At 54.6% G+C, this 25,060-nt stretch overlaps 1 protein-coding gene across 2 annotated transcripts in view; it reads right to left on the bottom strand.

Annotated features, from left to right (window-relative positions):
• Positions 1 to 11,441: 11,441 nt before the first annotated feature.
• The window catches only part of ZNF407 (zinc finger protein 407), a 425,547-nt gene continuing 411,928 nt past the window's right edge, over positions 11,442 to 25,060 (bottom strand). Inside the window, exon 9 of one of the 2 annotated variants that reach the window (XM_046025171.1) lies at positions 11,442 to 12,784. In XM_046025171.1, coding sequence (XP_045881127.1) covers positions 11,451 to 12,784 — 1,334 coding nt within the window. In that variant the 3' untranslated portion in view covers positions 11,442 to 11,450. Of the gene's footprint in view, positions 12,785 to 23,871; positions 23,936 to 25,060 lie in introns of those variants that run through there. The other variant, XM_046025172.1, reaches the window with a different exon arrangement.

Raw genomic sequence — 25,060 nt, 5'->3', positions numbered from 1 at the left:
TTTTGCCTTTCTAGACCTTCTTTACTTGGTTCTGGATCTCTTGCACTGGATATTTTAACTTTCTGATTTGTTGTATCACCTAATTGAACTTCTTTGTCTTTTGGTCCTACTTTCTGAGGGCTTTCTTCACTTTGTCTTCCAAAGATGGAATTTTTTAAAAATGACATCTATTTTATTTATAATTCCCTGAAGATATTTTCTTGTTCTCTTATGGTTATTTTTAAACAAATATAGAAACACATTATTATTTCATGGAAACATATGTTTTCTTATTATACAAGTGCAGTTTTTTAATCTTTCTTTTTAAATATGTTTCTTTCTTTTTATTTCTCCTCCTCTTTATTCTTGATCTTTATTATTCATGTTGGTCCCTGGCCTTATGTCCATATTTGAATGAGGCCTTAAGGCTGACTGAAAGTTCTCTGTGGGGTCTTTGGCAGCTGGCCTTCACTTCAAAGTGACCTGACGGCAGTCAGCCCTTTCACCGGGAAGTCCTCGAGTATCTGTCTGTGGAGGTCTCCTCGTAGGGCAGTTCAGTTTCTCCAGAAAAGAATCCTCTGGTCTTCGACCAGCAGGTCATATATTTGGCTTCCCTCGTACCGGAGCCCAACAGGAGAGAGACTGGAAGCGGATGACATTTGATATGTGGAGTTTCTCCTAATCCTATTTGATGCGTGGCCTCTCCCACTCTTTGCTGGGTCCCCAGGTCAGAGCCTTTCTGGCTGGATTTCTTCAGAAGAGAATAAACTTTCAGTTGTCTCCTGGATGAGGAAGTGAGGGAGGCTACCTGTCTGGTTGCAGAGGTCAAGTGTAGGGGAACCTATTCGGGCCCAGCCCTGCCATCTGCACTGTCTGGAGGACAGCTGCGTCCACTTCTCAGGGCTCTGGGACGCGAGTCAGCAGGCTGCTGGCTGGGACCTTCCCCTGCTGGCACTGAGTGAGGCTCCACTCTCTCTGGTTTGCTCCGCGAGTACCACTCCCCTTTCTCCTTCCCCGCAACTTATTTTCATATGAGCTCTTGTGGCTTCTCTTACTCTGTCTTCGTGGGATTATGCCTTTCGGTTCTTTGGCTCTCTTTTTTGTGGGTCGGGTGTGGGAATGCATGCAGGTCTGGGTTCCATCCTCATGCGCTGCGGAGAAGGTGTTGATGGGTGCTGAATGGGTGTCGGGGGGATGTGTCCGGGTCAGGGGAGCAAGCACACTTGAAGCCATGAAGCCCAGACTGTCTTGTGCCCTCACGTAACCCTCCCGCTTGTACTGCGGGAGCCAGTGAAGCCAATGTCAGGCCGCTAAGCCCAGTTCCCTCCTGACCCCGAGTGTCCAGCAAAACTGCGTCAGCTCTGGTCCAAAACCTCCTGAGAGTCAGGGAGTGGCAAGTGCAGAGGGGGGGTTGCTGGACATCGGGGGGCTTTGGTGGGGTGGGTCAGAGTGGGGTGCAGGTGAGCTGCTGTGTCTAGAAAGAAAATGCTAGAACTTCTATTTCTATGTGTTTTATTAAAAATTCAGAAGAGACCCCATGGACATGGATGGCCACCTCATGGGGCCAGTTTGTGACACAGCCACAATCACAGGTTTGCTGAGGGCCCAGTAGGGGCCACAGGGCAGGGCACGTGAGCCTGGCTAGGTGGGCCTACAGACCACAGTGAGTGGTTTCTACCAAGCTAACCCCACTAAATGGACTGGAAACCATGCACTGGAGAGGGTCCCCCCGAAGCAGCCCCCGGGGGGACCCCCTTTCTCCTCTCACAGTGTACTGTATGGAAGCAGCCGACCCTGTCACACTAGATCTCACCAGAGGGCCACGCGTATCCATCAAGACTCTCAGATACCCATCTACATCCACTTTTGAGAAGATGAGCATTGTTCTAATATATAACAATAGTGGACAGCCTTTTGGATCAGGCACACAATAAAACACGGTTTGTTTTATCCACGTTACTTGAAAAGCTCCGTTTTCATGTTTGTGTTACGTTTTCAGTGCACCGTGTCGATACGATAGAAAATATATATTATGTCACATTTACTCATACATGTGTCAGGTGTGAGTCCATTTCTTGCTTTTTATCAAGGGGTGTGTGAGCCACTGGAAGAATGCAGGCTGAGGAGAAGCTAGGAGCCTCCCCACTTTCCCATGAGCGTCTTCATCCTGTGGGGTGCTGGCGCCCCTAGAACTTCCCAGGTTGGCTTGGGACTGGCTCTGTCTCACCCGCTCTCTGCATCGTGTGGAAGATGGAAGCCAAGTCAGCCCGGTGGCGGGAAGGGGTTGGTGCCTAGGGCTTCGGGGTGACACTAGGTCACCACCTTGCGCACACCGGAACCCATGCCCCTGCCATCAAACTTGAGACCTGCCGGGCGTGCCCCTCCACATCCCCAGACCACAAGCTGCTGAGCCTGCAAACAGGTGACTGTCCCCCCAAAGACAGTTTGAGCAAAGCCCAGCCTTCAGGGAGCTGATGGCGCAGACACCAGCGCTCATCCACCTCCTGGCAGGAGGCGAGGCAGGGGGAGCCGCTGGGGGCGGGGAGGGCGGCAGGGGAGGCCGGTACCCCCCCCTCCCCTGCCCCCACCTGGCCTCCCCGGCCAGGTGTCTGTGCAGGAGCCCTGGAGGAGGCCTTGCCCTTGACCGCCCTGGCATCCTGCTCCTGTGCGGGGCACCCTGGCAGCGTGCGGGGGCGGCTCATGCCCTTCGGAGGCTCAGGGAAGGGCTCCGGGCATGGAAGCCCGAAGGCGGCAGGAGGGAAAGCCACGGAACGCATCAGTGGACGGACACAGCTCACAGGTGGAGAAACGAACGCAGGAGAGGCGCGTCGGAGCCCAGGCCCAGCTGTCCCTGCCGGAGGAGACCAGCCTGGGGCTGGCATCTGGATCTCACAGCTCCTGAAAGCTGCCGCCGCGCCATCTGCCGAGAGACTCGAGCCTGCTGACGCTCCAGTGACAGGACAGGACACGCGGTGGCAGATTTCCCGACAGAAAGACAGCGCCGGCTGGGTGTCCTCCTGGCTCCGAGAGCAGGGAAGCTGCGCCAGCCCGGCTCCCGGACCCGTAGTTGCCCCGGGGCGGCCCGCGGAAGGGGTGGAAGGCGCCCGACCGCATCGCCTCCCCTCGGGGCCGACCCGACTGCCCGACGGAGCCCACGACAGATGCTGGCGGCTGGGCAGCGCTCCTGGGAACCAGGGGGCAGGGCACCCTGCCGCCTGTTGCAGCCTGGGCGGCGTGGGGAGGTCGGGAGGCCCCCGGACCGGCCGGCCGCAGAGCAGGAGTGAGGGGGTCCTTCTCCTGTTTCCCTCCCGGTACCCGCCCGTTCTGCCGAAGACCGCAGCCCGGGTGGGCAGGGGGACAGTGTGCATGGGCCCCACCACCGACCAGTGTCCCCCCCGCCCTGACAGACCATGTCAGGGGAGCCCTGGGCACCGAGAGGGCATCGTGGACCCTCAGCCCTGTGGGGGCCGTGCGTGAGCGTGCTCTAGCCAGCCTGGCCTTCCCAAGGGCTGCGGTGCCCGCGGGCGCACAGCTGGGAGCTGGCGACACAGCGCCGGGGCCTCTGCTGTGCACGTGGGGCCCGGTCCTTCCCCTGTCCCGGGTCTGGAAGCATCAGGGTTTGGGGGGATTCTGAGAGAGGTAATGGAAGTGGAGAGCATGGCGCAGAGCCCGTCACCTCGAAGTCGCTGGACAGGCCACGGGGCAGCGTCTGCATGGGGCTGCACAGGGCTGGGGTCCCCTTGGCTTTTTGCCGCCTTGTTTGGCTACTATGTTAAGCTGACTGAGCAGTGCTAAGCGATTTCTGTCCTCGTGGCAGGCTGCTTGGGCTTCCGTGGGACACGTGTCTGTGGTCTGAGCCCCTGGGCTGTCCTAGACCCTGAGACCCGAGCCTGGCAGAGGAGCCCAGGCCCCATGATTCAGGCTCCTTCCACCGGGAAGAGCTGAAGCGGTTCGTCCTTCATTCCTTCTTTCTTCGCTGGCTTGCGCTCACCTCTTAGGTACAGAATGGCCTGCCCACCCCCTCTTCCTCGCTCCGTCTTCTGGAGGAGTGACGCTAGCTCCTGTCCTCACACGCGCATGGAATGAGCTCGATTCGCTGGGACGGGGTAGGCCGTCCGTCCCGCGGGGCCCCCTGAAATGCAGCTTCCCCGCTCCTCGGGCTGACGGGCACACAGTTCCCACTTCCCACCCTCTGGGGGTCTGAAGCCAGCAGGGGACGCTGTGAGGTCCGCAAGGGCCTCTTGTCTTCCCAGGGGCTTGCCGAGTGACAGGACCAGGCGAACAAGTCACAGGCATCGTAGGGAACCGGGCAGTGTCCCTGGCCTCCACCCACCATGGTCAGTGGTAGCCGCATACGCCCAGTCCTAACAGCGCCCATACTGGAACCGGGGCCTTCTTACATCAGGATCACCCTGTGGACCCCTCGCGTCCCTTATAATGAGGAAGCTTGTGTGTGCCCCCCACCCCCGGCGTCTGGCATGTCCACGCCATGGACACCATGCCGGTGACTGGAAACTCTGTCCCTGGGGATTCCCGGACACCTGTGGTTGCTTCCAAGGGATCCTGGGGCTTCTCTCCCCACCACTTGCCCCACTGAGCTGCATGGTTGCATCTGAGACGCTGCTGACGCATCCCGACTTCAGACGTACTGCGGTGTGACCGACTGTGAGCAGTTCGGCCTCATTAAACATGGGACGATTTCTTGCCTCTTGGTGCTTCTCTCTAGTGTCTAGGGACTTCACCTTGGGAGGCATCGGGGACGCAGCTGTGAGGACGAGGAAGCTTGAGGTCTGTGGCTCACGTGGCCCCCGTGCATCGTTTCCCGCCGGGGCCACAGAGCTCTCTCCAGGGAAGGTCATGATCATCCAAGACCCACAAGAACACTGGGGTTTCTTCTCACTGAATGTCAAGGAAGGCATCATGGGTGGGATCCGTAGAACTGGCCTCGGGGCCAGAAAGAAATCAGGAACACGCAAACAGAATTCTCATGTCAATGGAAGGAAAGATACCTCGGCCAGCGCTCTGCGCTGTTTCCTTTCCATCACGGTGCTCAGCAGGGAGAGAAAGTCCCCTCTGCGGTCTACTGTTGAGAAAAACCCCGAAGGCCCCTCCACAAGCATGACAGGACGGTGTGCGAGCCTGGCTCGGTGCCTGGTGTGGGATGTGGTCTCAGGACCCTTCTTGTCAAGAAACGTTCTGGCAAAGTGGAAAGAAACAGAGAAAGGTGTGTGGACCCGGGTCGACCAGTAAGAGGGAGAAGCGTCCGTGGTTCCACTGCCGCCAAGGAGTTCTGGGGAGGGACGCGGCGACGAGGGCGAGGACGTAAGCAGCAGCTGACGACGAGCCGAGGACTCGCGCATCTCCCGGCTCCTTCGGAGGGAGGGCCTGCCCGCCGCCTGTGCTCCCAGCCCGGCCGGAGCTCTGTTCGCCACGGGCGGCGGGAGGACGGGCCGGCCGGACCCCACGCGGGGCAGAGGTCAGGAAGGGCGCGCCACAGCCCACAGCGGAGGACCTTCCGCTTCCAAACCTGTCCAGAAGTCACGGACAGGGCTGGGGTCGCCCCCCCCAGGGAGTGTCCCCTGTGCTGTGGCCAGACCCCACGCCCCACCCCGCAGAGCCTTCTGCATGTCGGGGAGAGGCGGTGGCTCGTTGAGCGAGTCCCAGTGCGGGTCTGGGGTATGCGCTGGGAAGCCGTGTCCGGTGATGGGCCGCGTGTAGTGGTTTTGCAGCTGAAATACCCGCTTGCCCTTAACGTGGGGCCGAGGCGGCAGCTGGGGCCCCCCCGGGCTGTGGCGTCTCCTTACAGACTCCCGCCGCGTTTCCAGCCCGGCAGGACGGCAGCGAAGATCTGCTGAGGCCCTGGGGGCAGCCGCCGTCCTGCCGAGGGACCCCTTCCCAGCCCGCGCCGCCCGGCCGGCTGCTGCAGCTCGTCGTCTCTAGACGCGAACGCAGTTTGGAAACGGAAACACAAAACTTTACTTCGCGTTGGTTTTTATCCCTCTGCTCACGAAGCGACTGGAAGGGTGACGTGAGGTGTCCCGGGGAGCGCAGACAGCGGTGCCGAGAGAGCGGACCAGTCCACGTGCTCCTGCCGCCGCTACGCGTCAACTTTGCACGGGGCTGGGAGCCAGGCCCGAGTTTGGTCATTCTAGTTCTTTAAATTGAAATTCAACTCATTAACATGTAACATATTATTCGTTTCAGAGGTAGAGGCCAGTCACTCATCAGTTGCGTGTAACGCCCAGCCTTCATTCCGCCACGTGCCCTCCTTAATGCCCAACCCCCAGGCCCCCGCCCCCCCACACCCACCTCCCCTCCAGCCCTCGGTTTGTTCCCTGCAGTTAAGAGTCTCTTATGCTTTGTCTCCCTCTCTTCTCCTATGATCCTCCGTTTTCTTTCTGAAATTCCACATATGAGTGAAATCATATAATTGTCTTTCTCTGACCAACTTACTTTGTTCAGCATCATACCCTCCAGTTCCACATCATTGTAGATGGCAAGATTTCATTTTTTTTTTTTTTTAGATTTTATTTACTTATTTGACAGACAGAGATCACAAGTAGGAAGAGAAGCAGGCAGAGAGAGAGAGGAGGAAGCAGGCTCCCTGTGAGCAGAGAGCCCGATGCGGGGCTCGACCCCAGGACCCTGGGATCTTGACCTGAGCCGAAGGCAGAGGCCCAACCCACTGAGCCCCCCAGGCGCCCCAAGATTTCATTTTTTGATGGCTGAGTCATATTCCATTGGATATATACCCCCAAAGTATGGAATTGGCTCATTTAAAAAGGATTTATTAAAAGGTATTGAAAGTGCAGGGCCATGGAGTAACAGGCAAGCGATTCCTGGAGAGATCGAGAATGGATTCATCAGAATCTGGTAACGGGCCTTGCTGACGTGTGCTCACCTAGGTGATTCCGCCGAGGCCAGGCCTGCGGGACCTCACACACTTGGTCCCACGGACAGAAGAGAAAAAGCTGAATGAATCCTGTCCCGGGCTGAGGGCCCCGGGAGTTTTGGGGAAACGAGGTTCTCTATCTCATGCTTATTTCTCCAGGCGAAGATTCCTCGAGAGGTCTCTGCATCACTTCTGGGACAGAGCTGCAGTCAAAGACAGGCAACAGGGATGACATCGCTTACCCGCGGCTTCTGGTGGGCACGTCAGCTGTCTTCATGATGCTGCGAATCTTCTCTTCGGAAAACACCACAAGGGGGCAGGCGCCAACAGCCGGGTCCCAGCCCTAGAACCCACCACGGCCCCTCGGCCACGAAGGCCGCGGAAGTCCCTCCCGTAGGACGTGTTGGCTTCGCACGCCCAGCTCTAGCGCCCAGCGACCGACAATGCAGCTCTGTGCTGAGGTCAGCTGCGGAGGGACCCCATCTGAGGAGGGAGCAGTTCGAGAGCGGGGCTGGAGGGAGGTTCGAGAACGGCGAACCCCCCCTGGGCTGCCTCCACCGAGTTCCCACAACACTTGTTTCATGGGGTGACTTTTTACGGTGCTAAAGCATTATCCCTCGATTGAAAGCCTGAGCTCCAATGATGAAAACCGCCAAGGGGACGATCAGGAGGAGAACATCCCGCTCTTGCCCTTCTGTGGAAATGTCAGGCCGCTGTGTCACTCTCCCACCTCACGGGGACACGGGTACACGACGACAGGCCGGGGCGAGAGCAGGGGACACCGGCCCTGGACACGGCAATGCCCCGGGGTGGGGGGGCACACGCAGCGCCAGCGGCCCCCACTTGTGGCCCTGCGGGCCCCTCCCCTGGCCCGCTCCTCCGCTCGCTCCTTATCTCCCGTTCTAAAGCAGCGCCAGGTTTTGTAGTCAGCCACTGCCTCGTCTCCAAATGGCTTTTCAGTGTCAGGCCTATCAGGAAATTAACTCATCACGCAGTGACAGCTGCTAATTTTTTCCCCTTACATGTCAGATGGATCGCCTGCTGAAGCTAATAATGAATCACCAATCCCTGATTAGAAGGTGCTTCCGAAACGTATAACTGCCATCTGAGCTAACTTTTTTCTTCATGTAAAATGATATCGCCCTAGAGGAGTGGAAAGCGGATTGTATTCTTCAACAAGATGGAACAGGAGGAGGTTGCTTAAGTGAGCTGTGGGCTCGCTGAAATCATGGGCGAATGTTGAGCAGTAAAAGAAGGGACAACCTGCAGCTCCTTTCTCGGTTGGCTGCGCAGACCACCTTTCCCGTGTCCTAGTTCCTGTCCTAGAGCCGGCTCTGGGCTGGGCTTCCGAGCTGGTCCCGTGGCTCTTCCCCAGGCGCTGGGATTCTCCCTCTCTGCCCTGGGAAACAAAAGCTTTGATGGAATGGAGAGATTCCAATACCGTGCTGGGCACCGGGTTCCCAGGCCGTGGGCCTTGGGCCTCCACGGGGTCTCCGCCATTATGTATTAGGGGCTCGAGCAGAGACCTGCCACCGTCTGTCCTCTAGGGCGCTGGGTGCGTGTTTCTGGCCTGAGCTGACGTCTGGAACTGGCCGCAGCCCACGGATGCGACCCTAGCTCCTTCCCTTGGTTCTTGGCAGAAAGGCCATCCTCAGCACCTCTGGGGGGAGGCGGGCTGGCTTGCTTGCATGCTGCGGGGGAGAGATCTCGGGGCATCCTCCTGCCCACCCTCCCATCGTTACGACTGGACTGTCCAGGGGCTCTGGAAGCATCCCAGAGGGGTGCCCGCTTGGGTCACAGTGTTTCGTGACAATGACAGGCGGTACTTAAAGTCTAACTCTCCACCCTGCCAGGCAAGCTTCGGGCGCAGAAGGTGGACCTTGAATGACTCCTCCATGTCAACGTGGGCAGGGCAGTGGGCGCCCCCGCCGGTCGGACGTTCCTGAGGCTCCGTCTGTCGTTGAATCGGCTACAGCTTCGGACAAAGATGGCCTTTCTGGATGACAGTCTCCAGGTAACTACTTTGTTTGCTCTGTTTTTTGCTTTCCTAAAGCATGACTGTTTTCTCTAGCTAAAACCCCGAGGGAGGCTAGAAGCTTGCCTTGGTCTTCATGCCGGCCACTCCCCGCTGCAGGAAGCGCGCCCGGGTCACGGCATTGGCCATGCCTCACTATTCTTTTTTTTTTTTTTTTTTTTAATATTTTATCTATTTGACAGAGAGAAATCACAACTAGGCAGAGAGGCAGGCAGAGAGAGAGGAGGAAGCAGGCTCCCCGCAGAGCAGAGAGCCCGATGTGGGGCTCGATCCCAGGACCCCGGGATCATGACCTGAGCTGAAGGCAGAGGCTTTAACCCACTGAGCCACCCAGGCGCCCCACGCCTCACTATTCTGTGGCACGCGGGTGTGTATGTGCTTCTCTGACTCCCGTACATCCCGGGACTCGGGTAATGAGAGAGCAGAGAGAGGGAGCGCGAACCCCGCGCTACAGGTAATTACAGGATACGCTAGCTTAGTGAATCCTTTGCAATCCTTCCGAGCCCCGCAACGCCTTCTGTACAGCTTTTGTGTGCAAAGGCCTGCTCTTTTCATTGTGCGTACAACGTGATTGCTAGTTTGACACTGCAGGCTACACTGGTTTTGTGAAGGACTAAATGCCACCTGAGACATATTTATCCCAAATAAATCACCAGCGGTAAACTGCAGCGTGTCGGTGTCGACAGCCCGGACTCGGGCAGAAAGGTTAGCCGTACAGGACGGAGCACCGCGAGGAATTAGCATCTGAGCCGAGGGCCACGAGCCGCAGCTAACGGGAGGAATGATCGGGAAGAAGTATTTCCACCGGAATACATCCTCCCCCCATCCCCAGCCCCCGGCTGCTGCTGTTGCTGCTGCTTTTTCTTTTTTTTTTAAAAACATGTATGAGAAGCCGGGAGAGGGGCATCACTTTGTAAAGGTCACCTTCATCCCCATCACAAATGGGAGTTGATCCTGTCACTGTTTGCTGAAGACAAGTGTTCAGGAAGAAGCCGACTGCCCTGCCATTTTTAAGAAACATGAGCTCGTCATACTCACCTAATTATGAATCTCAGTGTCAAACTTGAAATTTTACCTTTCATTTTTTTTGGGGGGGGGAGCCACGTCAAGGGAGGTGGCCCTGGGATGGCCAGATGGCAGAGTGACAAGGACCAGGTTGGGAGATGCGCGTGTTCGTAGCCTGTGCTCCCAGGGAGGGACCTTACGCTCAGAAGGTACTGTTTTCCCTTCCTTTTCTCTCATGTCTGCTCCTCACCATTTGTAGATACTGTGACAGAATAAGCTATTGTCACCAGAATGTGCCTGGGCCACGTGCCAAACCCTCAGGGGACAGCATGAGGCCGCGGGCGGTGCCCCGGACAGGGCCAGAGTGGGAGGAGAAGCTGCCGCGTCGGAGGAAGGCCTCGTTCTCTCTGGTTTCTACAGCTGCCCATCGGCCGGCTGCAGGAAATAAGAGAACCTCATTCTCTTTCAATGCTATAATTTTATTTCAAAGGAAAAAAAAGGAACAAAAACAACCTTTGCACTTGGGGACAGGGATTGTTTTTACAGGTTTGGAAAAGGAAGAAGAGCGATCGTACGGCTAAGTGAGTTGTGAGGACACAGCCTTGCACTCTGCGGTGGCCGTGAACCCACAACCAAACACGGACGAGGCTGGTCGGGGCCAGGGCTACGGGGGGCACGGTGTCCCATTACTAACGGTTATGTCCCCTCCTTCACAGGGACGTAAATCACAAACCGGCAAAAATGGCATCAGTATGAAGAAACAGTCATCCTAAAAGCAAAATGTCAGTATGAACACTATTTTCCAGAATGCACATTTCATATATAGACTTTATTGTATGAAATGAAGTCAAAATTAGAAGCACTGGGTTGTCTTAACCAAGGTATATTTTCACCCAATAGAAACAATCAAGGCTTTTCTCAACCATAGGCTTGAGGTTTCTTTCAAGCAGATGCAGCCAGAGCTAGGACCAGCCCCGCTGCGTCTGGGGAGCAAAAACTGATGCGGGAGATGGGCCGCGAGGCCTCCCTCTGGTCTGGGGGCTGCGGTCCTATGATTTCAGAAAAACAGACAAGGACAGGAGGACCTGTAGCGGCAGTTCTGAACCAAATCTATAAGAAACTGTTAAAAGGGCTCCATGCTGGACGGCACGAACAGGCATGTCTCAGGCCGCAAGATACACCGTTCGGACTTCTCCACCACGAGGCACAGTCCTTGATAACAGAAATGGGAAAACATGTGTGGGCCGGGCAGGGGTGGGGACAGAAAACAACGGGACTTGTCAGCACAGTGGCCAGAGCAGAGGGAAAAGAGCAGTCACGGGAGAACCGAAAAGGAATCAGGCTCCGCTCCGACATCCCCTCCCAGTACCCCCACCCGGCCATCCCCGAGGCACGCTCCGTGCCCCGCTGGCCCCGAGGGGGCCGCCACCCCTCCGGAGGGCTGTGCCACTGTCCAGGAGCCGTCCCACGCACGGTCCCGGGGTGGCCAGAGCCGCCGGCACCTGCCCGGGGCCGAGCTGAGCGTGCGGATCCGCAGCCTCAGGCTTCCTGCAGTTCGTTCCTCTCTCTTTGGCTCTGAATGACGGTCGCGGCGGGGGAGCCGTCCTGGGTGTAGATGACCATACTCGTCAGCTGCTCGGCTCCGTTCGGGACCACGGCCTCCGCGCCGAGCGCAGCCCCGGCCTGTAGGATCTCCCGGGAACCGGCCGCCTCGATGACAGCGTGCGAGTACACGGCCGCGTCCTCCTGCAGGCCCGGCGGCAGCTCGGTCACGATGTAGTGCGTGGCGCCGTCCGGGAAGCCGCCCGCGGACTCCTGCACCATGGCCTGGACCAGCTCCTCCGTCACGATGATCTGAGAGATCTCGCCGTCGGGCTCGGCCAGGTCCACGTGCTGGTCGTGCGCCTCGGCCTCCTGCATGACGATGTGCGAGCCCTCGCGGGCCAGCATGTGCACGGTGCCCTCCTCGTTCACGACGACCTGCGTGACGCCCTCCTTCAGGAGCTGGCCGGCCGCCGCCGGGTCGCACACGGCAAACTGCAGCACACCCTGCACCACCTTCTTGAAGGCCACCTGGCCGCGCTCCTGCGGGGCGGCCACGGCCGAGGGCCGCGCCACCGGGGTCAGCACCTCTGCGGGCTCCCCGGCGGCCGCGCCCCCGCGAACGTCCTGGAACACGTGGATCGCGGGGCCCTCGGGCTGGGTGGCGGCGGAGGGCGCCTCCTGCCCGGGCAGCTGGACCAGCACGTCTCTGGGGCCGGACCTGCTCTTCTCGTGGGGCACGGCCCGGCCTTCTGCACCCCCCAGCTCGGTGACTGCACACAGCAGGGCGTCCAAGGCCGAGGCCGTGTCGGGCGGGGGGACACCGGCCTCAGTCAGGTCTAGAATCTCCTGCTTGGTCACCTGCTGAATCACGGCCCCGCCTGGACTCAGGGGCTCGTCCACGCCGCGGCCGTCCACTGAGCCCCCCACGACCACCACCTGCGTGGCCCCGTCGGCCAGCGGCTCGGGCAGGACCGGCCCAGGCGCCATGCCGCCCACGTGGGCCCCGCTGGGACTCGCGGCAATGACCTGCCCGTCTTCCGTGATGTGCACCACACGGGCCACCTGGCCGGCCAGCGCCAGCGTCTGCAGCGTGGCCGCGGCCGTCTCCTCCAGCGAGGCGTCGAGGGCGAACTCGCCGTCGTAGCCCTGGATGATGATGAGCTGCTGCACCTGCTCGGGCGCCGCTGCCGGCCGCCTGCTGCTCCTCAGGGGCCTCTCCTTGACGGGAGACGCCTCCGCCAGGGCGGCCGCCGTGAAGGGGCTGTCCGTCTCCACGAAGGTGGCTCCTTGGCCCTTCAAACGGCACTCGTAGGACTTGGACACGATGCCTATGGGAGACAGGGACCAGTTAGAGCCTAGACAAAGTAAGACATCGCCTCAGCAGAAACAGCACAGCAGGCCGCACTCTGCCGCGGCCCCGGCCCATCCGAGGCCTGCCGGGTACGCGGACGCCGGTGCCGGGGCTCCTCCCGTGGGAGCAGAAGGGGGCGACAGGGACAGATGTCCTTCCGTCCTCCTGGCTGGACTGTCCGAACACCACGGCCACCAGCCAGCTCGTGCTCTTCCGGCTCTGAGGGAAAGAGTGTGGCAACTCCCCTCAGTGACCGTCATTCCCAGCAGGGTGTCAGTCACTGGCGGGGCGTGAGGATCGATAAGCAGGGGCCAGGTCTTCCGACCCAAAGGCACATCTTTTTGTGAGTTCACGAGCAGGTGGAGGGCACGGGACGCACACGCACACCCCTCTCCCCTGTGCCACCTGTGCCACAGGCCGATGTTCTTTTAATAACTTGACAGGGCAAAACAGGACTGAAATGGTAATCTTTATTCCCATCCAGACAGACTGACTCTTTAAGCAGACTCCCTGTTTTTATCTTTAAATCTCAAGTTTTCTAGCGGTGCCCTTCCTGCAGCCTCCTCTGCACGACATGAGAGAACGGCCTGCCAGTGGTCCACACGGGAGGGGCTCCTATCTCCGTGGCCACCCGGTTCTGAAATAGTCCATGTACTCTCTAAACTGTAGGTCATTTTAAAAAAGCACTCTTGACCCTTACCAAAGGAAAGAAAATGGTGAGAGTGCATGTTGCTTGCATCCCTGAGAGGCAAGAGCACTTTTTCTCCACGCCGGGGCCCCGCCGCGAGAGCGCACTTCTGTCACTGGGGCCCACGCTGAGTACAGAGCCCGGACGAGGCCCATCTCCAGGGGGTGTGGGCTCTCAGGCAGCCGCCGCCAAAGCCTTACATCCCACTTGCCAAGAGGACATGCCCAGGCTCACACCCAGACTGTGGAAGACGGCCCTGGAGCAGGACGCCCGTGCTACATCTGAACGGAGCGAACACCCGTGCGTCCCGCGTCCGCTCTAGCCGCGGCGCTCTGCTGTTCGGCGAGTGTCTGGGAGGCAGCCCTGTGCCCTGGCACTGCCCTGCCCCGGGACGGGCCTGCTGGGACATCCCTCCCTCCTTCCCTCCCTCTGCTTCCCTCTCCTGCTCTACGAAGGACATCCCTCCCTCCCGCCCTCTGCTCCCCTCTCCTGCTCTGCGAAGGACAGACTCACCCTTGGGAAGATGAAAGTTCAGAAGTTCAGAAGGCAAGAACGAGTGCAGGTTATCTGTGCGGGTCCTTGAGGGAAAGGGATGAACCACGGTCTATACTGTGACCTCGTCTCCCAGTTGATCTCCTGAACTTCAGATCTCCCTCAAATCTCTGTCTTCAAAGATGCCAGGAGGCCCGGTGGGCAGCGGCAGGCCAGGTGAGGACAGGGCGTGCCAGGCCCCTGTGTACGCACGTCCGCACGTGCCTGAGCGGACGCTGGGGGTGCTCCCGGGGTGCTCAGCACCGTCCGTGAGGACCCCTGGGTCTCCGGTCTACCGTACTCACCCGTCCTCCTCCGCGACGCCTGCAGTGTTTCCCTTTCCTCCACCTCACCTGGGACTTAGCTGTCCCGCTTGCCTTTAACTCCCTGAACTCCATCCGGTTTGTTTCTGTCCGTTCTGGCATCATTATACCCTGAACTTGATTTGCTTGTTTCTGTCCATTCCCTAACTTCAAGGTCATTTTCAGTTGAATTTAGAGTCTGACGGGGGAAGACACGAAGAGATATGGACACAAAAATAAGAAAGGCAGCCCGAAGTCAACCCCAGTTAATTACAGAAGTGGACACAGGGCCTCAATGTCAAAGCAAGGGAAGCATGGCGGGGCAGGGGGGGGGCACCAAGCGACCTGTGCACTGGTGGTCTCCAAAGGAAAGCCTTCAGGCCGAAGCCCCCACACTCCCTTCTTCAGTCTGCAGCTGGACGGAAATCTCTTGGGTGTCGAATTACCCTCCGCATCCCCTGCAGTACTGATAATGATGCTATTCCGAGCTGCTTACTGAATTTATTTGAATCCAGAGGTGGGTTAAACCACTTGCAGACCATTAAAGCGAACTACATGGGTAAACACCGTCACGACGACGCGTGATGAAGCCTGACACCACCCGCGTCTTAACCTCAGTGAGGCGCGAGCCCTGCTCTCCCATCACAGTTCATAAATGCGAGTGCAGGTCCATCTTTTGATTCAGCAATTTAATAACTTCGAGTGCTGTCAGGACTGCTTTGAAAAATAACACCTATAAAACGTAACAGCCTCAATCAGGTTGAAAAAGATTCACCCACTGAAGATTCTTCCATTTCGCCCATAATGAATTAATGTGGAGCTACGCAGAAGTTCAAGTGTCATTTAAACTAATGTGAATCTCTACTGTAACTTTAAATTCTAACTGGGCTATGACCAAGAATTTACTGGGCACATCAGCTTCAATTTCTGAGCTCTTTCCTGTCAATATAAACCGTAAAGCTCACCAATGCAAATGGCCAAATGGATACAGTGTTTGGAAAACAGGAACTTTGTACAGGCTTACCCTCAATGGCTTAGTCACCGCGATCACTCCCAAAACAAACCAGTCTTTAACAGAGCACGTACGCCCGACACACGAGATGCACTGCGGTTTGTATCTTTCACAGACAACGTGGGGTTTCACTGTGATCACAGCAGCTAATCACATTGTGCATCTGATTCAGGCTTTTTGGACCTGTTTGTAAGAGGACCATAAATCGCCCCGTGCAGAAGGGGCAGATAGGTTAACATGCAGCCTCCTGCCTGTGTATGAAAAATTCTAACTTACTGCCCCTTTGCTTTCAGTAGTACAGAGATGGACATCCTTCTCGTAGCTAAATGCACTCAACATCTACAACGTGGTTGAAATGAGAAGGGCTTTTTGGGGAGTGGAGGGTTTGTTTTCCGCGAAATGATTCCAAATTAGGTTCCCTTCTCCAGGATATCGTTCGGAGCCCCAGTTCCTTCTTGGAGAGAGTGCCCTTGGAGGGAAACCGCGGTGTCACACCAGCAGAGGTGGGGTTAAGATGCAGAGGCCTGTACCCCCAAAGCCGTGGGGTTGGCCCCGTTTTGCTGTCGGGGGGCTTCTGGGACGCTGCACATGGGCTCGAGCACCTGACTGCTTCCTTTGTGTGTGTGTGCTCTTCTTTTGTTACTGTCATTGCTCTCTTTCACAGAATAAATACCTTATGCTTTGGTTAAGCTTACATTTAATTAAAATGTACAGAATTTGTGCAGTAAACGCGAATGAAACAAATAAAACAAGGGCCCCCTCTCTTGAAGGCATACGTTGTGAATGAAAAATGTCATTACAGACTAAAAAATTTTGCAGTAAACAGGGCCTACAGAGAGAAGTTTCCCCTGTAATGACATCCATAAAATACACAAATGGCACTTTTAGTACCATCCTGAATATGGCATTTTCTGTGCTCTACACACAATCTAAATGGTTTGATCATAGAGCATAATACTCCATTGGGTTTATAGAACAATCAATGTTCCATAAAATGATGTATTTATCCAATAGTAGGCTCAGCAGTTACTGGCGTATGACATTGCAGGACACAGGCCCGGACGCCTCGGCGGCACCCAGGCCGACTGTAAAACTTATCTCACGCCACTTCAACAACTTCATCTCATCTGCGTCAAGTAATTTGTGGAAGCCTCGGCTTGGCTTAAAAAAAACTTGTAATAAAAATTCATAGAATTTTCAGGAGAATGAAAGCTGATGACAATAGAAAGGTCACATTATATCTCCACGAGAGGGGTCAAAGGTGGCCTGCGGTTCTGAAGCCGAAAGTAGATTTCATGCATCGCGTAGCAGATAAAGATGGCATTACAGAGCCCCGTGCGGGGCGGGACGCGGCGGCGCGCCGGGGATGCTCGGGCCGACACCCGGGAGAGCCGCGTGGCGGCGGCCTGCGGCGGTCACGTGCAATCCCACGGCGGCGCTCCACACTCACACAGGGCTGGGCCGTGCTGGGTGCTCTGTGTCTCGTTTCTGTTGTGTAAAGACCTCACAGGCTCTGGCGGAGGACCCGTGACTCGGGGAGCGCTCGGCTCCGCTCGGTGTGTGAGCGATTTTGTGCTCTGGAGACCACTGAGCCTGAGAAGGCCAGGCTGGCCCATGGTCACGGCGAAAGCACCTCAAACAGGACGCGATTAAAAAAGTACACTTTTCGTACAAAAATTTGGGGCACACATGACGCTGTGATTCTTAAGCCACATATAATTTTTCTTGACTTCAATTTTAAGATGTAATTTTAACAAGAACGTTAAGAAATCATACTTAATGTCTATTAAAATGAAACAATATTAACAGATTATGCTAATAAATTAGAACCATATTTTAATGTCACAAAAGCTTATAAGTTTTTTAAGTGAGAGCAGAAAAAATGACAGATTACAATTCAATGCAATATAACCTTGTAGAAATTTCAAAGCAGGGGATAAATTATTCCTACAATAGCACAGCCGGCCGAAGCAGTGTCAATAATTGCTCCGTCGCGCAGTCATTCTTTGGACAATAAGAACGACCGGCCTTGCTGCGGGATGTCCCTGAGAGCGCTCCTCCCACCGCAGCCTGGTCTGGAAGGAGTGAGGGCTTCCACGTGGACACAACACAAACCAGGGGGTGCCCCCTGGGCCAAACGCGTTGTACTGCCTCATGTTCCTGAGGGAACGGGCCACTCGAGGGCTGTCAGGAGGAATTCCACCCCGACCGATAACCGCAATGGGCGAGAGCAGCCTCTCAGTCCTGCAACCCCACGCCAAAATGACAATTTTGGAAAAAAAAATATATATATATTTTATATATATATATATATATATAATATATATAATATATATAATATATATAATATATATATATAATATATATAATATATATAATATATATATATTATATATTTTTCCAAAATATATATATTTTATATATATTTTATATATATTCCAAAATGACAATTTTGGGAAAAAAAAATATATATATTTTTCCAAAATATATATATATAATATTTTATATATTATAATTTATATATATAAATTATATATATAAATATAAATAATATATATAAATAATATATATATTATATATAATAAATGATATATATATAAATAATATATATATTATATAACTTAATATATATAATATTTTATATGTATATATAAATATATATATTTACATTATATATATGGGGCTGCGGTGGGAGGAGCGCTCTCAGGAACATCCCGCAGCAAGGCCGGTCGTTCTTATATACATATATATATATATATATATATATTTTATATATATATATAATATATATAATATTTTATATATATTATATATATATATATATATTTTTTTTTTTCCCCGAGAGAACAAAGGAGGGCAGTGCCTTGCGACCAGTGTTTTCAAGGGTTACGCACATAAATCACAAGTATTTAGGTGACTGGAGAAACAAAATTAAAATTATTTGTAGTCTCCGGCACGCCTGTGAAGAATGATAGCTGTGCTAGTGAGATTTATTTCAGAGCACAGACCTGTTCTGGTCATTCTGCCATGAGTGGCCTAAGCCTGGTAAATACACCACAACATGATAATTTAAAGCATTTTGGTAACTGTCAGCTTTGTACCACAAATAAATGTGTAAAGGCAGATGCTAGAGTTACAGGAACAGCCGTCGCTCTGTCCTCCATCTCGTCAAGGTTGCTCTTTTTTCTTTTCTTTTTTTTTTAAGGGTTTTATTTATTTGTTTGTCAGAGAGAGAGCAGGAGCAGAGGGAGAAGCAGAGGGAGAGGGGAGAGCAGGCTCCCCACTGAGCAGGGGAGCCGGATGTGGGGCTCTCGAGCCCATGACCCTGAGATCACAACCTGATCTGAAGGCAGACGCTTCATTCACTGAGCCACCCAGGTGCCCCAAGGCCACCATTTTATAAGAATAGATGAGGAAAATTATTTTTCTATGAAAAATTAACTCAAGTCCACATCCTTTCGGACAGACCCTTCCACCTAAGTTCAAATATACAATTTTGTAAGATACACCGTGCAATTTTTACTGAAGGAATACTTACAGCAAGCCAGGACACAGATTAAGGTGACAAAACCTGTAAGTCCCTTTTTCTCAATTATCATCAGTTCTACCTTTATGATTGGTAGTGATCAAAGATAATCAGATATGACCCCTGAAAGAAATTCTAAGATGTTCAGACAAAACTAAGAATAAATTTTATCTCAAGTTAGAAATACATGACTGGCCAGGTTTCTAACTTTACCATGAACAGTCTCTGTGGGCCTAGATATTTCCATGGGCACTGAAGAGTGACAAAGAATAAAATACAATATTTCACCTTTAAAGTCACAAAGCCTAAGAAATTTTGTATTATATCAGACTCTTAGGTATTTATCATCATTTCCATGCGTGAGGATCTAATGGGAGCCATGCACACAAATCTCCCGCAGGAAGATGGGAACGGTGCTCTGAGGTTATCTTGACAGGCCTTTCTGGGAGGGATGTCAAGGGGCGGGTGTGGTTAACTGTTTCTTGGCTGTGGCAGAGGCCTGCAGACCGTGTGGGCAGGTGACGTGTGACAGCCACCGAACTCGGGAAATCTGACTCATGAGACAGAAAGGACAAGACGGGATTTTAAGTTAAGCTGCAAAGTGCTCTGACCTCGTCACTTACCCGTGAAGAGCACCTTCTTAAAACTTGCCGGCTGACTTACTGGCAGAGAGGGCTCAAAGGTCTTATGGCCCGTCTGGAGCGAAGGGAGGAGGAGGCGCTGCCATCTCGGGGTTGGCACAGGGGCCTTTGGCATTCTGGGCGCATCTGGGGGTATCGAAGGCAGCCTCTGGCCACTGGGAGGGCTCAGTGTTGGACGCTTTCTCTCCTGGCTTTTGGGCGTGCTGTCCCCCGGGGCCCTGGCCCTCTGCCTGCTCTGCCCCTGTCTCGGTGGTACCGGCTGCTGCACCCGAGGGGAGCCCCGGGGCTCGACCCGTGGGATGCGGGACTCGTCTCCCAAGGTCCCACGTGAGCAGCGGCCCAGGGGCCTCTGCTGCAAGGCGCCTCCACTGTTCGCCTCAGACGGGCCTGACATTCTTTCCTGCATGACAGAATCAAGAAATTTGGGGCCCCAAGACCTTCTCCTAATGTCCTCTGACAGGCCTCTCAAACTCCCGGTACAGATAACACAATATTTGGAGACGAGGCCTGTTTTTCAAAAGTTGTGCAAATCACGCACATTTTCGAAGGTAAAATTATGCAGCTAAGAAGTCAGCCAGTGCTGTTCGAGGGGCGTTCCTCTTCCAAGGCAGGTTTAGGGGGCTAACCAGACAGACGAAACTTGTCTCCCTTTGTTTTTTGGGCAAGCCCTATAGAAAGATCACACTCATGTTTGTGGGCACGTTCAGATTTCCCGTGTATTATAGCATCTTCGTATTTTTCCTGAAGAAATGAGAGGAAGCAGACGTCTGTCTTCATTGCAGACACTTCTGTGCGCAGGTAAAAAGCAAACCACTCCTCAGTAATGGCGCAGAGGCACCATTAAAGTCAAATTTACAGTAAGCAGAACCGGCAGCTGGGGTAAAACGCTCACTGTTAGTATTTTAATTATCGGCAAAGCTTTTGGAGGTCTAACATCTGCTCATAGCCGAGTGACAGCAGCTGCTTGGGCACACTTAAAACAATGCGAATTTCTCCCGCACAGATTAAAATGAATCATGTGTTCTGGGCACATCACTGCTAGTTCCCTATAAGCTGGCTCGTGTGGGTGAGGGGCCGCACGGCGAGGCCCGACCTCCTCACACGGATGAGTGCCAAGGACAGCGAGCACGTGACTCCGGGGCGTGGAGACACCCAGCCGGGGCTGGAGGACCCGTCACCTGCGGGTCGCCGGCGGGTGCTGAGGATGCTCCAGGACTCTGCTCACAGCGACTTCCAGGACAAGACGAGGAAACGGGCATCTCACAGTGGCCTGATTCATTCTGGGAAAGCCAGAGTGAGCAGGGGCTGTGCGTGGGGCCGCCCGGGTTGACTCAGGCAGGGCGCCTGGGGGCTGGGCCCGCATGCTGCCTTCTCCGAGCACGAGCACGGAATGGCGACGGGGACAGGGCTGGGGCGGAGGTGCAAGCGCTGCCACGGTCAAGGTGGAAATAAAGACACGTTCTGTTTTTAGCCAGTGACTACTGCAGTCCTCACTGTGGACATCTTCCTAAACGCCGACGTTAAACTCCTATGTTAAACTTGCAAAGTATCTATACGCTTGGGTAACACAGTCTAAAACTGACTGAACAGAGAGCAAATAAGATGCACGATAAGGCCTGACCCTTGCTTTGAAATGGACACAATAAAAACAAACTTGCAAATTCAAATGCTGAGTAAAATGCAGTGCCGGAAACCTACGGTTTAAGAGACGGAGACACACACCTTCCACACACCCGCTGGTTCTCTGAGGGGCAGGGGAGGCTCAGAGGGCCATCCCTTCCAGACCTACCACCTGAGGGGCCGCGAGCCTGCTGCAGCAGGTGTGGGCAGGACGCGGGGAAGCCGTGTAGCTGTGTCTGGAGGCGACTCCACACCCCTACGTCTAAGCGCACATTTGAGGTCCCTGAGCAGATGTCCGGGCGTGCACTGAGCCACGGGCACCATGCCTGGTGAGTGGGCACAGGCGGGGCAAAGCCACACACGGCGTCACACATGGCCACACGGGTCGCATCGGGCTGGAAATTGAAAACAGTCCCTCTAAGATTATTGTGAGTTCGCTAAGAAGTTGAAGGGCCCTGTGGCTCTGGGATGGCTCTATCTGGCCACAGAACAGCCACGCATGCCAGGAGCCACCTGCAGCCAACACGATGCTCAGGTGAGGACACCAGGGCGGAGTCCCCGCGCGGTGTCAGGCGACAGAACACACCACACAGGCGCTCCCGAAAATGCTCCAGAAGGGGAATGGCGACCTGAACGGGCTGGAAATTCAACGGCACATGGAACAACTCAGGAGCTCCCACAAGAAACATGGAGACATGGACGAGTAATGCCCACTGTTCCTACGGACACGCAGCTGTCGGCCCGCTGGAAATGCCCTTCGACAAAGCTTGGGAAGGAACTTAGAATGCGTTTCAGTGGGCCACGTTCCGCCCCGCAATGGCCAGAGTCACAGAGGACAGAGCTGCGTGCCTGCCCCGGTGGGGCGTCAGGGGACGGGAGGCAGCAGAAGCGGGCTCCCTGAGCTCTGTGTCTGGCGTCGGGGTGGTCCTCCTTGCTTCCTTCAGCGGCTTTTCTCTGGATCAACAAATGCCTCATCTTGGTACTCAAGGAGGCTGCTGACCAACACCGAACGCACAGCTCTGACACCACTAACGGCACCAGATAATTTAATTACACCGCAAAATAGGCTGAGCACGACTTCTGAAATTAAATACACACTTAATAATCCATGTCAAATTTTCATCTTTTCTTGAAATCGACACATACACACGTACACATACATCTGTGGGCAGACACTGGCACGAACATACACACGTGCGGGCCAAGCTCACACTGCTCTAACCAGCTCACTTTTCTGCTTGCGTTCTGCTCATCGTCACATTCCTCGTGCAGAGGTCTTCACTGAGCGTCAATCTTGAACCACCGTCCGTGACACACAGGGCCGGCGGTGTGGGTAGCCAGCGGGACGGGACGGCCCCTGCTCTCTAGGGCACATACCAGGTGCCCCCTGAGCAGAAGGCGCTCTGGGGCACTCACCTGAAGACGCACCGTCTCGGACTAGTGTCGCCTAGTGGGACGACGAGTCTGCAGGCCCAGTGCTCGAGCGACACTTGCTAGGTCTTCAGCAGCACCTCATGTTCTGAAGGGGCAGGATACGTGAGAAACCGTCACAACTTTAAAGGCCCCAAGGTTCAGAGTTTATGTTGTGTGTCTGTTCTTCTCCCTCCTCTGAAACCCAGAGCAAGCTCTCTTTCACTATTTAGGTGGCTCTGATGTCATTCTTGTCCCTCATTAAGAGGTAACATGATGGAAAATCAAATCACAGACAGTCCCGAGGACCCATCGGTGAGCGGTAGAGCAAGCTGGGATCCCTCTCTCGGAACGAGACTCAGAAGAGGAACTGCCCGCGCGGAAGGTCAGCAGCACGGCCACTACGAGAACTCGCAGGTCCCCTGAACGTGCCCAGGGAGAACACGCCTGAACACGCTTGGGGTCTGTCACATTTATAACCCACCAGATCCTCAGTCAACATGACAGGAACAGGTAGGCTCGAAGGCCACCGTATTAAAACTTATGCATAGGAAATCAGGTACTTAACGTATTTGTAATGGTGCATATCCTTAATTTGGATGTCACTTCAGGTGTTATGTATGTACACAACTGTGACGCACGGAATCCTAACGAGTCTTCTCTGCAGGACAGAGCGCTCCCCAGAGCGCAGGGGCTCTGTTACTCACCGGGGAATCGCCACTGCGTGGCACAGAGCAGGACCTAACAAACACTGCTTTAAGGAAGAGGGTGAGAATCTCCCTTTGCCCTAATGTTCATTGGAGAGTAACGGGGGAGGGACAATCTTCAAACTCCTTTCCAGGAAGCAGAGTGGAGCCATGGGTCAGCACTCCCGGGTGGTGTTCCTCACCATGGCCTGGGCAAGCACTACTCCAAGGGTCCCTGTGCTGCTGCCCATCTGGGGCCTTTCTGCTACATCATCCTTCAAGGATGTTCCGAAAGCCGACAGCCTTGGGAGACAGACACCGTGTCTTTTTCTAGAGCAAAGGGCAGATTTACTGACTGTCCAATAGGACAGAAACAACATCCCTTTGGGAAAGAGACCGGCCAGCTCAGCGCTCGTAATACAAGATCTGGGCTCCTTAGGGCCAGACTCTTCTCCTAAGGTGGCGCTCACCACGGCCCGCTGCGCATGGGTGCCACGGGGCCTCTCCGTGTCACCTGCGGGAGTTGGGATTTAGGGAGCAGAACAAACACCAATCCGTGGTTTCTGCTTCCGCTATGGGTAATGACACCCTTTGCTTCTGACCCAGGGATCGTGCGTCTTCTGCTGGTGTCCACGGACTTGCTTGTCCGCAAGATCTCGGATCTTCGTCGTTCTAGACAGTCACCTGAACTCCTTAAGTCTCAGAATCTCACCTATAAAATGGGGATCATGAGAGTGACTGTCTTGAAGAGTGAAGCGGTTCATGTAAAATGCTTAGCTCTGTGCCCCACACAGTAGGGCTCAGGGGATGTTAGGCCTTATTATTCTCTATTTTCAGTGAGACTCATCCTAGCACAGAGGTCACAGCATCTGAAACCGGTGTGTGTATGACCAGTACACACAGATATGCAGAATAATCTTGGCTGACTAAAATATCTGAATATCTAAAATGTATGCTTTACATTTAACAAAATCACCTTTAATGTAAACCAACATGAAGTACTGCAATCAGGAGCCAAAAAAAAAAAAAGCTTCCGGCCAGGGAGAAAAGCGCTTGTGGGCTGTAGCTGCGTATGGGGTTGGCGGTGGGCACGGCCGCGCCAGCACAACCACAGGCTCAGAAAGGGAAGGGGCAGCACGGGGGCGCACGGGTCACTCACGCCCAGGGTGCGACGGGCGATCGGTGCTCCGCAGTTTCAGAACAACATTTCCGGACAGGCGTGAATACAGAGCAGAGAAACAAAGACCCTCAGGGACTCAAAAGCTCATAAAGCACGGGTGAGGCCTTCCAATATTACAGGACTGTCTTTACAGGAAATGAGGAGGGGTCCGTTCTCCGTGGCACTAGAAGGCAAGACCGGGGTTCCAGGGAAGTCAGCCTGGCCTCAACACTGGTTCAGAAATGAACACAACACCTGAGTAATGAGCCCCTGGAGGAACGGCTGGGTGGCCACTTTGGGGGACCCTGCAAAGAGGACTCAAACCCGGGCCTCTGTTGTCCTTGCTAATCACTGAGACTCAGATTCTAGATCTGCTGGAGCTGGGAGCAGATCTGGACATTCACAGACAGTCCGGGTGACGGACACGTTTTCAGGAGGCTGAGCAGCGCAATCTGCCAGGACACGCTCAGGGAGAGCCTGCCGGCGCCCTGGGATTCCTTCTAGCTCTTTGTGGTAGGCCTCTCCGGATTCTGGAGGAAACTCCTTCTGCTTCTAGGATGCTGGTCCCGTCCACACTCTGGGTGACACAGGACGCTGCCAGCCTTCAGGAGGGCAGGGACCAGGAATGGCCTCCACGGCGGGGACAGACTGTGGTGCAGGTCGGCCTGGGCCCTGTGT

The sequence above is a fragment of the Meles meles genome, chromosome 12 (genome assembly GCF_922984935.1).
Source record: "Meles meles chromosome 12, mMelMel3.1 paternal haplotype, whole genome shotgun sequence".
NCBI classification, from domain to species: Eukaryota; Metazoa; Chordata; class Mammalia; order Carnivora; family Mustelidae; genus Meles; species Meles meles.
This window is presented reverse-complemented; position numbering and strand designations above follow the sequence as displayed.